Here is a 17,335-nt window from a genome sequence, read left to right as displayed (position 1 = left end):
ATTCACTAGGAGTGAAGCCGATCCAAACCATTGCTTTAAGGTTGTGTATGATAGACCTCTCATACTAGTACCTTATGAGGACGACCTCTTTTTGATAGGTGCAGACCCTCTCATTTGCAAAAGTAAGAGGGAGTTGGATTCCTGATTTGGAATGGTGAACTGCAAGCCTGTGACTACCTCGATGAAGCCTAACTTTAAGAAGTTATGCGGTAGTGATGCCAAACTGACTTGGGAAATGCCTCCAAGTTTCATAAACTCATGCTAGCATTGATGTTCTTGGTGAACTCTCGTCTGAATATATGTTTTACAGTTAGCAGGTTGAGCTCATATATGGTTGAGCCTCACTGGATTGGTGCCAAGAATCATTTGAGATATCTTCAGGGAACAATCTCTCATGGATCGAGATACACTGTTGGAAATGTGAAGTTGCATGATTATTTTGATGTTGATTAGGCAGGCAATGTGGAGGATCGCAAGAGCACTTCTGAGTGTTGGTTCTCTTTGGGTTCTGCTTCGATATCCTGGATGAGCAAGAAGCAAAAGTCGGTTGCTTTGAGCACCAATAAGGCTGGATACATAGCTGTGAGTATGGTCTCCTGTGAAGTTGTCTGGTTGTGCAAGCTCTTCAGTGAACTGTTTGGACACATGTTGGATACCATCGTGATCTTCTGTCACAACAAGAGGGGGATTTGATAGTTGAGGAATCCCATGTTCTATGATCGCTCCAAGCATATAGACATCAGGTACCACTTTATCTCAGATATGGTACATCGAGGAGCAAGAAGGCTCCATTGCATTGCGACTGATGTGGAGGTCGCCAATATTCTATCGAAACCCCTGGGAAAAGTCAAATTCTTGACTTTTCAAGAACAAATAGCAGTCGTGGAGAGACTCTCTCCTAAGGGTCCTCTATGATATGGACATTGAGCTCTAGGAGCTCTGAGGGGCTTGGGGGTACATCTTAGAGCGATGAGCAACCATAGGGTGAATGGTTCAGCCCTCCCCTAATGGTCTGCTATGTAGGCAGGATGAGAGGTTCATCCTTCTCCTACCGAGACACAGTCATAGGGTGAGTGGTTCAGCCTTCCCCTAGTGATTTGTTGTGTACAGGGTAAGTGGCTCAGCCTTCCCCTGAGATACCCCTGGCGACATGTAGGCAGGATGAGTGGTTCATCCTTCCCCTGCTGAGACATCCTACCCATGCAGTCAGGGACTCATGGGAAGTTACCTCTCATCTGGCCAAAGAGTAGGGAAATGAGAATAGGGACCATAGTAGTACTGATGGACGCATCGTGTTACTACCGTACTCCCTATGCTAGGATGATATTGATCTGGGATCAATTGGAACTAATTTCGGGTCAATAAGAGTGATATAACTCACTCTCTTTTGGAACTGATTTCAAATCACTAAGATGGTATGATACACTCTCTTTATTTGGAACTGATTTCGGATCAATAAGAGTGGTATGACACACTCTCCTCATTGGGACTGACTTCGGGTCAGTAAGAGTGGTATGAGACACTCTCCTTTATATGGGACTGACTTCGGGTCAGTAAAGGATGGTATGATACATTCTCGATCACTTCTTCGTCTTCTTAGTTCAACAGAGCAGTGTAGGGCACTGATGGCAGAGATAGTACAGTCTGGCAGATGGATTAACAGATGGAGTTCTCCCTAGTTGAGAGGGAGTGTTAAAAATGGCAACTAGGGCCAAATTCCATGTGGGTCTACTTATTCATTGCAACTGATATTTTTCTTGGATTTCTCTCGTCGAGAGGTGTAGGATTGATCTAAATGTCATCCGATTCTGACATGTATTCATGGAGATATGAATTTATTTGTGTTATGGGACAGTTTGTCAAGGTCGGCTAGCAACCAAATTGCCCCCTCTTGTGCTCAACATTTTAGTATAAAAAGAGGTGGCTTGCTAGTCATTTGCTCACACACTCTTCTTGTGAGCTCTTCCTCTCCACTTGTCTTTGGGTTTTGGTGGGAGGAGAGATCCTAAGAGACAATGCTACCCTAATGAAGAGATGCCCTAGATCTGAATGTTGCCATGGGAAACAAATCTACGCAGCCCTAAAAGAAGATGACCTAGCTTCTAACACTGCCCTAATAAATGTAGTTAATGGAGGAAGTCTCCACGATGTCTTAGAAGAGAGTTCATACCCTAAACATAGACCCTAAGACGCTGCCATAGTGTTAAAATTGGCAACTAGGGCCAAACTCCATGTGGGTCATCTTATTAATGGCAGCTGATAATTTTCTTGGATCCCTCTCATCGAGAGGTGTAGGATTGATCTAAAGATCATCCGATTCCGATAAGTATTCATGGAGATATGAATTTATTTGTGTTATGGGACAATTCGTCAAGGTCGGCCAGCAACCAAATAAACCCCTCATGTGCTCCACATTTTTGTATAAATAAAGGTGCCTTGAATCATTTGAGAACACAACTCTCATGATCTCCCTCTCTCCACTTGTTTTGGGTTTGTCTTCTCTCAAGGAAGACGCAGTGGAGAGGGTCATCTAAAAGAGCCCTAGACGTAGTCATCTAGGAGAGCCCTAGACGCAGTCATCTAGGAGAGCCCTACCCGCAGTCTTGGAGGAGAACTCACTGCAGATCTAAGAAGCTCTAGCTGCAGGCAATAGGAGTTCTAATGCGCAGTAAGGGAGCCCTAATCCGCAACAAAGGGAAGGCTCTAATCCACAGCAAAGGGAGCCCTAATCCGCAGCAAAGGGAAGGCTCTAATCCACAACAAAGGGAGCCCTAATCCACAGCAAAGGGAAGGCTATAATCCGTTGCAAAGGGAGCTCGAACCGCAGCAAAGGGAAGGCCCTTATCCGTAGCTAATGGGAGCCCTAAACCACTGTCAAGAGGAAGCCCTAAACTATTGTCAAGAGGAGCCCTGAGTCAAGGCCTTAGCCGCAGCATAAGGACCTTGGAGAATCAATTGAAGCAGCATGTCTTCCACTGATCTCATGTAGAGATAATATATTAGTCGAAGTATTGACTTATGTTGTAAATGTACTATCTCTCTCTCTCTCTCTGCTGAACTATTGAAGAACATATAAGAAGAATTGATCAAGGGTTTCCCCACATTGGGGTTTGTCCCTGGCTAGCGCCACATCTTGTGTCCTCTTGTCTTGGCTTGTCTTTTGCAATTTATGTTTATGTTCTATCTGCAGTTTACTTTAACGCTGATGTGATTGCTAAAGATATTGAGTTAACTATGAAAATTGAAATAAATTGCTCTAAGCATAGAACATACCTAAACTTAACACATATGTTGTCATATAAGGATGCCCTAGACACTAACACAGTCATGGTGAAGAAGGCTTTAACGCATAAGAGAAGGCATCTATATCGTTGGTCTAAAAGAGACCCTAAGCTGTCCTAAACGCAAGTCTAAGAGACCCTATGACACTGATCTATGAGACCCTAATATATGTTGTCAACATGCCCTAGCCGCAGGCTTGTGAGAAGATTTATTAGCAGAAAGAGGAGACATATATACAGCCTACTCTAACACTGTCCATGTGCCCTAAAAGCAGGTCTAATAAGCGACCTTAAGACGTTGTCAAAAGGAAGGCTATTCACTGTCCTAAGGATGTTATCTACAGCAATCCTATATACAATCCCTCGGCGGAATGACTTCAGACGAGGAAAGTATATGGATCTGCCTTCTTGCAATGTATATATATCATGGTTTGATGAAAGTAAAGTTTTGAAGACATTCTCTTTAGCATTGCTATGTGCTAGGCCGCAGGCCATAGCACCATAGCTAGGACTACCTTGGTGCTGCTATCTTAGTTTGAAGACAGCATGATGATGAATGCTGCAACATGATGTAAAGGGGTGCAGCAACATGATGTAAAGGGGTGATAAGATTTATTAGCACAAAGAGGAGACATATATACCGCCTATCTAACGCTGTCCATGTGCCCTAAAAGCAGGTCTAATAAGAGACCTTAAGACGCCGTCAAAAGGAAGGCTATTCGTTGTCCTAAGGATGTTATCTACAGCAATCCTATATACAATCTCTCGGAGGAATGACCTCAGACGAGGACAGTAAATGGATCTGCCTTCTTGCAATGTATATCAGTAATATATATGTGTGTGTGTGTGTGTGTGTGTCTGCACTCTTTCATGGTTTGATGAAAGTAAAGTTTCGAAGACATTCTCTTCAGCATTGCTATGGGCTAGGCCGCAGGGCATGGCACCATAACTAGGACTACCTTGGTGCTGCTATCTTAGTTTGAAGACAGCATGATGATGAATGCTGCAACATGATGTAAATGGGTGCAGCATGATGTGATGGATGCAGCAGCATGGTGCAGTAAGGTACATAGAGCAACATGTTTAGATGCAGCAGTTGGATGCAGCATGGTGTTGGGTACAGCAGTATGATGTTGCAGCATAGTGCACAGTAATGGAATGGTGCAGCATAGTACACAATGATGGGTACAGCAGTATGATGGTGCAGCATAGTGCACAGTGATGGAAAGGTGCAGCATAGTGCACAATGACAGTGGTGCAGCACAGTGATGCACAGTGCAGTACGATGCATAGTGCATCATGATGATGAAGAGCAGCATGTTGGGCACAGCATGATGAATAGTGCAGCATGATGATGAAGAGAAGCATGTTGGGTACAGCATGATGTGGTACAGCTCAGTGATGGTGCAGCATGGTGCAGGAATGATGATGGACATGGTGATGGTGCAGCACAGTGATGATAGACATGGTATGATGGTGCAGCACAGTGATAGGTACAGCAAGGTGATGGAATCACTTGTGTAGAGATCAGCTACCTCATGTGACATCTTCTTAGAGAAGATCTCTGCTCTTATTTTGATAAGTCAACTGACTTCTGATGTATATATCCTATCTCTCTCTCTCTTGAACTATTGAAGAACATATAAGAAGAATTTATCAGGGGTTTCCCTGCATTGGGGTTTGTCCCTGGCTGGCGCCATATCTTCTGTCCTCTTGTCTTGGCTTGTTTTCTGCGATTTATGTTTATGTTCTATCTGCATTTTACTATCATGCTAAATGTGATTGCTAATCTGGAATTGATATTGAGTTAACATGAAAAATTGAAGTAAATTGCTCTCAGCATAGAACATACCTAAAATTAACAGTAGAACTCAACTGATAAGTCATTGGTGGACTATATGTAATCTTAGAAGGTTACCACAATTCCTGGTTGTAATTTTGGACTTGAAGTCCAAACATGTTGCCTCGATATGCAAACCATTGCCGATTTATACTCTAACGACAATATATATCAGCATAACAGTGCTTTTACTTCACTGCAATTAGCATATTTGTTCAGATACCGAAGGAAAACCAACACTTTAATTTAGATTTAATATTTTGTTGTGCACCAAGATATCCATGTGTTTGTATCTTCATCACCCCACTGGAATCATGTTGTTGATCTTAAAACTCAAAAAATGTGAAGCCCACTAGTTTGTGTTCTTTAAATCCTCGGAGCAACTCAACAATCTTCACAGTGACTCGTTTCCTCAATAATGTGGCAGTTAAGACTTTCAACAGAGGTGCAATAACATTTTGTATCAAAACTAACTCAAGAAAATATGCTCATCTTCTGCCAATGCACATACCATCACCAAAATCAACAAGGGAAAGCACCAAAAGTTCCCACAAACTCTGCAATAGTTTACAAGTTCCCCAACACCTACACAGTACATAGTGCTCTTTGGAATGCTCTCCACAACCATCAACACAATCAGTTTGGAAGTCGATCTTCTTCACAATATACTAGTTGTCATTTAGTTTCCACTAATTGATATGAAGTAATAATATCACACCAATTGTGATCTAACTGTTTTCTTCAACTTTCCCCACTCATACAATCTCTCCTTGAGTCGAATATCTTTGGAGCTCTGATTCTTCAAGTTTTCTTTAAACAAATAACAATTGTTTCCAAAATTGCATAATATACGGAACCTTCAAATTCTGACCCAGATTCTCTTTCTATTTCTCAAAGCGCAATCATAGCACATACGAAAATATTACATAATATCCAAACTATAACGTGGGTTTAAAAACCTCTATGCAAAATCAATGCTTCTTCCAATATTGAGAAACAATAGCGCTAATAAATCACTGCAACTCACACTCAAACAACTATAAAAATTGTATGCTAGGTATTAATGGATGTTAAAGAATGCTCGTATCTTTGGCACAACTCCAAAATTACAATATATCTAGCAATCATATATCGATTCCACTATTCTTTCAATTTACAAGAAACAAACAAGCCTCCATAAATTACACGAGCTGTGTCATTCTCATATGATATATCATATCCCATGAAATTTTAATAATATATTGTGACTCAACTATCATTCTACAACTTTGCCTCATAAATCATCTCACAAATAAACCCGATGAGCAAGAATACTTATCTATTCTTTGTCTTGTTGTGGGAGCCAAAGTCAACAAAATAGCATCCAATGCACAAAGGAATCAACTAACTCAAGCTACCAAAGTAACCCTTCGATGTCACCTCCATCAAAGTGGCCCGTTTACAGCTTCATCCATCCATTTTGGCCTACTATTTCCGTGAACCATTGGAGGCTCCAATATAGCAACAATTCTTCTTAATTTCTTAAGCACGCAAATATGTGTCTTCATCATCATTGATGACCTCCCATGGATCTCAACCATGATGCTATGATATCGATTGAAGGAATATAAATAACAAGAAGATAATTAATGAGACCAAGAAACACGGAAAGCGATAAAAGCCAATCTGCTATATTCAAAAGGTACTACAGTATGTATTACAATCAGGATAACAACCACACAACAGTCAATGGTACCTAGTCAAACAGACTAGACCCATAAGTTATAACCCTAAAACATAACTAGTAACATGTTACCTATGATAAGAAGTATGTCCTAAGCTATACAAGGTGGTCAAGGACTTAGAATTAGAGTGAACCAAAGGCTACCAAACTTCTCGCACTTTGTGAAAAGAGGATGGATTGCTAACATCAGTAAAATGCCCTTCATTCCTGAGATAGGCAATGATAGCTATTTCTTCCTGCTCCCTTTGGATAGAGCTTAGACACTTCTCCTTATGCACTCTCTAGTAATCTTCTTCCAGACGTCCCTTGAATTCACACTAATCACATAAAGGGGTATTTTTCTTCTTCAACATGACATGTCCTTGTTTCAACCACTAAGAGTCGATGTTCTGTTGCACAAACTCGTTGAATGGCTTCTTTATCACACCATCTTCCACAAGCAATTTATTTCCTGCACCGGAATTAGCGCCAACGATGCTAATTGGTTTCTTCCAATTATTCTTTGCCTTATGAAACTTTCCTCATATTGAACCAATCATTAGCTCTGTGTGTGTCCTAAAACCTTCATTTACATTAGTTCACTCACCTTTAATAGCATAATGAAAGTATACAACTAATCAAAAACAGTTCGAGAGAGACTCACATGTAAATAATGAAGGTTTTTCAGTTCTAACACTAAAATATGGAATTAGCCACTTATTATTATGCTCGGTGAAACATGACATAAGTAAGACTTAGCTACAAAAAAATATCCAGCACCACTTGCGCAATCAAGTTTATATTAGACATTATACAGCAATTAGATCTTTAAGCCTATCATAAAAATGACTTCAAAGCGAAAAAAACAGCAGCTCTAATTATCTAGTTCATTGACCATCTCTAATGTTGAAAGGTGCAATCAAGCACCCTAATTATCAACTCTAGTCAACATTGGCGTCGAGTAACTTGTTCCAGACATGCTGTCTGCAGAAAACAAAGTCATTCAAAATTGTCAAAAGACACACAAAGTGTTCCTCATGCAAAAATATATGCTTGCAAAAGGCAAACAAAACACGGGTGTAAATTAAAGCCTTGCCTGAATTCAGTCAGGACTTATTCATCTGACATCCAGAATACAACCATGGTATCAAAAATTTACAAAGAGAAGTCCTGCACAACAAATGAACATACACTTCACAAGCTTCATTACATAGTCTCAGACTCTCACATATATAATGAAGAACTCAAAAAGAGGGGACATGATATTAATTGTCCACTCAGATAATCCTCGGCAAACTTGAATAAAATATCTACTATAATTTGTTAATAAAGATTTACCTGGAGCATATTGTAAACAACCAGTAACTTGATTGAAGCCGCCGGGTTCTTCTGATACCTAAGTTAATCTTTGACATCTTTGCGACGACAATGAAGAAGCAGATGATGCCTGCATATCTGTGGCAGAAGTACAACTGGAATATGGATCCACAGGAAGTTCAGAATTTAAGGGAACTGATCGATTGCTTGTATGACCTGTTATTGGATGATCAAATTTGCACCGTGGTCCAAATTTGCAGATGCCACACCGACTGTAAAACACGCATGTTGGCTTACCCTTTTCATCAAAAAAACAAAATATCAGTGTCTGAAAAATGTGCTAATCCTTTATGCCTGCACTTACATCTCCTCATTTCCCATTTTGTATTGAAGATTTTAAAAGGAAAAATTATTAAATTTTCAAGAGTAAGAACATGGGCTGTCCACCACTGAACAGTGACTGAACATTGAAATTGGAATAGAAAGAACTTACAGGACGCAAGGGAAGCCCCATTTCACTAAGCATGCATTGCTCAATAATTTCCTTGGGATGGTTATATCTGCAAGCTGCACCAAAACTACAATCCCCTGTTTTCAAGTAATGCGCACAATCTGGCTGGCCAGGCCTTTCAGGAAAGGTCTCTTTCTTTGCGGCAAGCTCCCAAGGCTGTGGGGTAGGAATTGCTTTGGCTGCAGAACATATAGGCTCTGCAGACGTAAGAACAGAAGGCAAAGAACCTATAGCTAGATCAGTAGTTTGTTTTGTACCATTTAAAAGGCCTATTCCAGCAGTGTGTTGCTTCTCTTCTGATGATGACATTGGAGCTACATGGACCTGAGCAAAAGCATAGGAAAGTTGAAAAAAAAATTATGAATAACCACGAAAAGCTTTGCAAATAGATGGATCAATCTATAAAGGAAATTTCAAAGGAGCAGCTCAAGATTGAGAATCCAAAGTGTCAATATGGGAAACAAACCAGACATGCGATATTTTATGAAATCACTCACATAATGCACTGGAGGACCGGTTGGATTAAACATGGATTCAGATGACTTTGCAAACCATTCCTTAGGGTGGTTATATTGGCACATAGCACCAAATCTGCATTCTCCTGTTCTCAAAAAATGTGGACATTCGAACTGGCCAGGTCTTTCTGGAAATGTCTGCTTCTGGGGGGCACTTGCCTGAGTTTGCATTATAGGGAGTGGCATTGTTTCAGAGGAGAAAGGAGCAGTTCTGGGGGGAAAAAACTGCTTATTAATCTCAGCTAAATTATTGCATTGCACAGCAGTATTCCTAAAATCAACTCCAGGGTAATATCTTTTCTCTTCCGAAGATGGGAAGGAACGTACAGGACCCTGATCAACAGAATTGAAAATTAATTTATAATAGAAAATAACAATCTATGATATAACTAAAAAATGCACAACAATGAATTTTTCAAGCAGTGCCACCACAAAGTTAAAAATGTCCCAAAATAGAGTTTCCAAATAGCCAATGTAGAACTTGAATCTATTATTATTCCTTTGACAGAACACTTACAGATGGCAAGGGAATCCCCATTTGACCTGGCATGCAACTGGATGGGTGGTCAGTCCTCTTTGGATGATGATATCTGCAAGCTGCACCAAATTTACACTCTCCTGTTCTCAAATAATGTTGACACTCTGGCTGGCCAGGTCGTTCGGGGAACACATCTCTCTTTGTGACAGCTTGCAGACCAGTTAGATCTTCAGTTTGTGTATTCATGAAACTCACTCCAATGGGAAGTTTTCCTTCTGAAGATGACAAGGTATTTGCAGAACCCTGACAAGAACAAATGAAAAGCAATTAGTATAGAAAACAAAATGATATCAAAAAGAACTCAACAAGATCCAAACAGAATTTCAATCTATAAAACACAATATGCAAAGCTCTGAAAATGGAGACAAACATTAAATCTAGGAAATGGACTTCAAAAATAACTCTCCTGTTGCTAATAAAATTTAACTATGGAAACCACAATGTGCAAAACTCTGCAAATAGGGAAGACAATCAATTAATCTAAGTTGCTAGGATGAAGATTTATAAAACAAACAATAATCAAGCAATTACAATAATTTAACAATGAAGCATACTCAGCTCAATCTTATCCATTTTCAAGGCATATATTAATACATGAATGAAAGATATCTCATGAAACAACCAGCCCCTATAATCACTCAACAAATTACCACTTAAAGCACTAACAATAATTGTCTCATTCTCAAATTATTTCTTCAAGATATGAGCACACTAACAACTTCAATGGAGCATACAGCTCAGTAATTGACAGAAACATATATATATATATTCTTGAATTATGAAAATTACATAGAAGGGCCCCTGACTTATATACCGCCTTGGGTGCCTCTTGGTGAAAGGGCACGATCTTTTGATCGTCCCCCTTTGCCTAATTAATCTATAATTACGAATTTATTAATTTTTACATAACATTGCCTTCCTCTCAAAAAGATGCTTTGTCCTCAAAGCATACATAACGACGAGTGTTTGATGAAACGCTTTTGTCTCCCAGAAAGCTTCTTCTTCTAGGTCTTTCCACTTAATCCGGTATTCTTTGATTACTCGTGATCACAACTTATTTTCCCTAGTAGAGATGATACCTTGGTTCTAAAATGATCTTCGCTTCGTCATCTAATGGCGTAAGTGTTGTTTGTGCCATTTTAAGGCAGATCTTGTGAACAAGACTTTTATCAGGAAGGTTCAAACTGTATGCTACTTGGCTGATCTTTTTTTTAATCTAGTACAGTCCATAGAACTTTGGTGCCAATTTGTTTCCTCCCTTTTGTTTTAAGGACAACTTCTTGTAAGGTTGGAGTTTAAGAAATACCTATTCTCCAACTTCAAATTCTCTTTCTATTTTGTTACAGTCATCCTGTTGTTCCATATGATTTCTTGCAATATTTAGATTTTCCTTTAGTGCTTGGAAGAATTTTTGTGTTTTTTCTAACTAATCTTTAACTGTTGGAAACTTTGTCTCAATAATGGCAAGGTCCTTCCATTTAGGAGGTTCGTAACCGTACAAAGCTTGAAATGGAGTCATTTTTGCTGAAGTGTGGTAAGTGGAATTGTACCATCATTCCGCAAGATGTAACCATTGAGCCCACTTATTCTGCGTTTCTGTTGCATGACATCGTAGGTAGGTTTCTAAACATTTATTGACAACTTTTGTTTGATCATTTGTTTGAGGATGGTATGTTGAACTCATGTTGAGGTAGGTTCCTATTCCTAACAATGACCTTGGGAAAACCATGTAGTCTGTAGACATTCTTGCAAAATATCTCGGCGATTTGTTTTGTTGAGTCTAATTTCCTCATTCCTATGAAATGTGCATACTTGATGAATCTATCAACTACTACGAGAATTTTTTCCTTGCCATCAGACACAGGTAATCCTTCAATAACGTCCATTGATATTTCTTCCTACTTCTAATTTGGAATATTTAAGGAATGGACCAATCTGGGGGTCATAATGTTCTCATTTTTTTTCTCTAGCATTTATCGCATTCTGCTACATATATTTTAATATCATTATTCACTCCCTTCCAAAATAATGATTGGAATTCATTATAGTAGGTTTTAAAGAAACTTACATGTCCGGCTGACAATGAATCATGGGGCTCTTTGAGAACTTTGACTTTAAATTTTGAATTTGGACTTAGGTAAATTCTTCCCTTGTACCACAAAATATCATTTTTCCATTCAAATTTTGAATTTTAAGGAGGGTTATTGATTATAACACTTGTTTCTAAATCTACTGCATACTCACTTCAAATTTCATTAAGCCATTCTGGGACAGCAATCGAAATTGCAAGTAATGATGATTCTTCATCTTTCCTGGACAAAGCATCTACTACTACATTGTCTTTCCCCTTCTTATGTAATATATCCATGTCGAAGGCGGCAATTTTTTCAATCCACTTTTGTTGTTCTGTGGATAGTGTTTTCTGTTGGAGGAGGTGTTGAAGACTATTATGGTATGTTTATATTAAGAACTTACTTCCCAAGAGATATTGCCTCCACTTAGCTAATGCATGCATAATGGTGAGAATTTCCTTATTGTATGTAGACTTGAGACATTCTCGCTTGTTGAGCTTCCTGCTTTCAAACGCTATTGGATGACCATCCTGCATCAATATTGCTCCTATGCCAAAACCTGAAGCATCACATTCAATTACAAAAGGCTTTGAAAAATATGGAGTTGCTAATACAGGTGCCTTGGACATGATTTCCTTCAAGTCTTCAGAACATTTTTTCTGCGTTATCATCCCATTGAAAGGAGTTTTTTTTCAAAAAATTTGTTAGGGGTGCAGATACATGAGCATAATTTCGAATAAACCTTTGATAGTATCCAGTCAACCTTAAGAATCCTCTTAATTTGGAGATGTTAATTGGTCTAGGCCATTCTTTTATCACTTTGATCTTATTAGGATCTACTTTTACTCCTTACTTGGATATTATGTGTCTGAGGTACTCTACCTCCTTTTCCAAAGGTGCACTTGGACATCTTTGCATAGAACTGATGTTCTTCTAATATAGTGAGAACTTGCTCCAAATGTTGTAGATGCTCTTTCCATGTTTTACTATAGATTAGAATATCGTCAAAGAACACTAACACAAACTTCCTTAGATATGGACGAAATACCTCATTCATGGTGGCTTGGAAGGTTGTTGGAGCATTAGTTAATCCGAAGGGCATTACCTTAAATTCATAATGACCTTCATGTGTTCAAAAAGCAGTGTTCGCTATGTCCTCTAGCCTTATTCTGATCTGGTAGTATCTCGATCTCAAGTCCAATTTTGAAAAGTATTGGGCTCCATGAAGTTCATCTAGCATTTCATCTATAAAGGGGATCAAAAACTTGTTCTTAATCGTTACCTTGTTCAATCCTCGATAATCTACACAGTCTAAAGGATCCATCCTTCTTTTAGACTAGAACCACTGGAGCAACATAAGGGCTTCTACTCTTTGAGATGATTCCACACTTCAAAAGATCTTGGACTAATCTTTCAATTTCAATTTTTTTATGATGTGGATATCTATACGGCTTCATATTGACATGGTTTGACTCTGATTTGACTTCGATTATGTGCTCGATTTCTCTTTTAGGCAGCATCTTCATAGGGAGATCTTGGAACACCTTTTTGTGTTTTGAATCAATTTTTGAACTTCAGGTGGTAGTTCTTGAACTTCAAATGTTTCTTCGCTAACCAATCTTGCAGCCAGCATCTCCATTTGATGACACTGCACTACATATGCTGGTGCTCCCTTCCGGATCAGCTTCATCATCTGGTATGATGAAACGATTTGATTCTAAAGGGGTTGGAGACCATATAACTTGTATTTCTGCCCCTCCCAACTAAACTTTATAAATTGTTTTGATCGTTGGCAGAGTAAGTGCCTAGAGTTTGTAGCCATTGGATACCTAGGACCACACCCACTCCTAAATTCTAATGGTATAGTGTAGAACAGAGATTCTAAATTGTAGTCCTAACTCTACAATTTGACTTTATGGCATTTCCCTACCTTTTCAATTTTATTTCCGTTAGCTACCATCACTTTCATGTTGGGCATGGGTTATGCGAAAATGTTGAGCCTTTTCGCCATATTTGAGTCCAAAATATTGTGGGTGCTACCGGTATCTATTAGAACCATTACAATGCTCTTTTTGATATGTCCTTTTAACACTAATGTATGGAGCTAAGATATACCTGTCATGGCCAATAATGACACTAGTGGAATATTCTCATTATCTGGTTCTGGAGAAAATTGTGGAGAACCTTCAACTTCTATGTTTGGTTCTTCACTGTCTGAATCATTGGTTGCTTCACATGTATACAGGTTCTTGGTCTCTTTTTCCTTAGCACATTTATGTTTAGAATCTCATTTTTCGCCACAACATTTGCACTTACCTTCTTTCATTCTTTGCATTTCCAAATTAGTCTCCTTCACATAGCTGCGGTGGAACATATTTCGTATTATCCACGTTAGCAGTTTGGGGAAATCTTCGTCTTGAATATACTCTTTCAACTTTTGGCCATTGTATCCCTTCAAGCTTTTTTTTTCTGCAACTTTTGCTTTCTGTCTTGCTTCTTCTATAGAATTGATGTCATGAAGCTTAAGCTCAGCCTGGCAATGTGGTTTAAGTCCCGTGATGTATGATTGAATAAGACAAGTCTCTAACAACCCAGGTACTCGTGTCGCTAGAGTTTCCCATTCTCTAGTGTATTCGTCCACATCTCCTTTTTGTTGCAGCCTGGTGAGTGTTGCGAAGAACTCTTCTTCTTTAACACCTTGGAACCTCTTAAAGAATGCATTTTTGAATTTTTTCCAACTAATAGCATGTGTCATTTTCTTCCACCACATATACCAATTAATTGATTCGCCTTCCATTTGCGCATTTTTTAATTTCTTCCAACTGATAGCATGTGTCATTTTCTTCCACCACATATACCAATTAATTGATTCGCCTTCCATTTGCATGGATGCATGCCTAATCTTTTCATCATCATTGTCAATACTGTAAATCTCGAAGTATTCTTCTGCTTTATTGAACCATGCAACACTATATTTCTCGTTACCGTCAAATTTGGAGAGCTCAAGTTTTGCTCTTCATTGATATGTAGCAATTGGTGGGGTGAAGAAGGGGGTTTTGATTCAAGATCTTCATATTTGAGTATTGATTCCAAAGTTGCATATTTTGAAAATTCGTGTTACTATTTTGTTGATTGGGCATGGAAGATGCTTTTGGAGACTCAGGGGTCTAATGTGAGTCTGATGAGTTTGATGTATCCGAAGAATCTGGATGTTGAGTAGCTTCATTATTTTGGGGTAGTTGATCAGGTGTAATTTTCAACTTTTCACAAATACAATTCAACATCGCCATTGTTTGATTATGAGCTATTAATGTTGCATTATGATTTTGATCCACCTTATTTGAAAGGATTGCATGATCCTTTTTAAATTTGTTATGATTATGCTCGAGTTCATTCTCTATTCTCTTCGTTGTGTCCTCGAGCTCCTTGATTTCTTCAACTTGCCTGGTGACTTTAGTCTCAAGTTCTACCAACTTTTTATTATAACCGTTCATCGTCATTGACAACGACATTGAAGTGTGTGGTGGAGCATATTTATTCAGTTTTAACTCGACATTTATTTATTTTTATAAATATAAAACTCTCTTTTCTTTTTCTTTTTTTTAAAACACTTTATATATAATTAAATATTAATTAACATATATAGTTATTAGATATTAATTAATTATATAATTATAAATCATATAACAAATTAATATTATAACTACATAGTAATTAATATAACTATAAGTATGATGTGTTGAATTGAATTGTTGAATCGACGGAATAGCTTTGAAACCTCTTTAGCATGGGTTCGCAAACCCGGGGGTAGGGTTCGCGAACCTGTCCCGGGTTCCTGTCCCCACAAACCGAGTGCTGGAGCGGGTACTTCCCAGACACACCCTTACAAACCAGGTTCTTCCCATAAGAACCCGGTACTCAATACTTGTGGCCTGGGTTCGTTTGCTTAAACGGGTTCGCCAAACCTTGAAAATGAGTGCGTGCATTACAGGTTCTTATGTGGCGTCAGGCAAGAAAAAAAAAATCCTATCTTAGTAAAGCATTTCAAATTTAAAGTTTTGAGGTCTTAAAGTACCATCATTTTGAAAGAAGTGCAAGCCCCTTTAATTTATTTGCCATGTTCTTTTATCAAAATTCCTATCTTAGTAAAAAACATTTCAAATATAAAGTTCATAGGTCTTAAAGTCCCATCATTTCAAAAGTATACGTTTTTTAAATTTCTTTGCCATGAATTAGTTGCTAGAATTTATTTCTTAATGATATAAGCACTAATTAGTAATGCATACCTCTAATTGAAATACGACATCCTTTTATAGAAATAACATTACGTACAAGTCATTATGTAGAAATACCAATAAGTATAAGTCATTTTAACCCTGAAGGATATATGCACTAAAAAAATATGTTTTTTGCTATCTTAAACATTCACTGATTTCCTTGCTTTTCATCCACTCTGATAAATTTCTCCACAATGTCAATATCCATATAATATAAATGTTTCATCACACTCAACACAACACTTCGATACTAAGTTCTTTATTTATTCAATAGTATCCATATGAGAGGAATATGTTTTTATAGTTTAAAGTTCTTTAAATAGATATATTAATTTTATAATGTAATTTGGTTTTCTTCTTGAAAGGAGTTATTGTCTTCATTTCAATTTGTAAATTGCAATTTCCACTTGATATCAAATTTGAAATTTCAAAGAGAATGTTCATGTTTAAGTCTTTAAATGATTTATTTTTCTTGTTGTGAGTTTGAAGATTTCAAAATTCATATATATTATAATTTATAAAATATATAATATATATAAACTATAAGATACCTCCAACGAACCCACATACCTTGTTTCAAAAAGTGACGCACATACATTGTTTGAAACAAATTCGAAGGAGACAACGCAGTGGTCAACAGTGACGTCGGGTGGAACGCATCAAATGAGAAGGGTGATATGGTAGTCAGGCACGCTAGTGAGCAAGGAAATAAGTTGTCAGGCAAATTCGCAATGGAGGCGTTGACTATCGGGCGTGGACAAGAGTGGGGTAGAAAACAAACAGAAGACCTACGGAGCTAGTTGAGAATGGACGGGGGTGACACGGGGCTCGATGGAATGGGTGTTGGATGACACAAGCGTTGAACAGATACAGGGGTTGGGTTGAACGGGAAAGACACGGAGATGAGCGTTGAGTTAAGGGAGAGAATGATGACTGATATGCGATTTCAGGAGAACGAAGAGCAGTGGACAGTGAACCAATTAATCGGACAATGCAACAATCTTTGACGACCCGGCCAGAGGAATGAACCAGCTCTTATACTAATGTAACAAACAAAGTTCGTATACTCAGAGGAATGCTCTGATACCAATGTAACGAACAAAGTTCGTATACGCAACAATAATCTTCAAAATACTTCGAAGACAAAGACATCCATTGTAGGACAAGTAATTGTATATTGAATATTATATAAAAGAATTGATGAGATGATGTGAATGTTACAAATGAGGCCTGCTTATATACCTAGGAAGGTGCCTCTTCATGAATGGTCATGTCTTTAAGA

At 38.3% G+C, this 17,335-nt stretch overlaps 1 protein-coding gene across 2 annotated transcripts in view; it reads right to left on the bottom strand.

Moving 5' to 3' along the window:
* Positions 1-7,520: 7,520 nt before the first annotated feature.
* LOC149266226 (zinc finger CCCH domain-containing protein 8-like) overlaps positions 7,521-17,335 on the bottom strand; it is a 149,290-nt gene continuing 139,475 nt past the window's right edge. For both annotated transcript variants that reach the window (XM_089430174.1, XM_089430171.1), the window contains exons 6-11: positions 9,684-9,947; positions 9,149-9,499; positions 8,634-8,975; positions 8,162-8,438; positions 7,920-7,993; positions 7,521-7,807 (exon numbers count right to left, since the gene is read on the bottom strand). In XM_089430174.1, the coding sequence (XP_089286300.1) occupies positions 8,220-8,438; positions 8,634-8,975; positions 9,149-9,499; positions 9,684-9,947 (1,176 nt within the window). In that variant the 3' untranslated portion in view covers positions 7,521-7,807; positions 7,920-7,993; positions 8,162-8,219. The remainder of the gene's footprint in view (positions 7,808-7,919; positions 7,994-8,161; positions 8,439-8,633; positions 8,976-9,148; positions 9,500-9,683; positions 9,948-17,335) is intronic.

The sequence above is a fragment of the Pinus tabuliformis genome, chromosome 6 (assembly GCF_031772625.1).
Source record: "Pinus tabuliformis cultivar Carrire ecotype Pingquan chromosome 6, CPIR1, whole genome shotgun sequence".
Taxonomy (NCBI): domain Eukaryota; kingdom Viridiplantae; phylum Streptophyta; class Pinopsida; order Pinales; family Pinaceae; genus Pinus; species Pinus tabuliformis.
The sequence above is the reverse complement of the archived record's forward strand: the minus strand, read 5'-3'. Positions and strand labels throughout refer to the sequence as shown.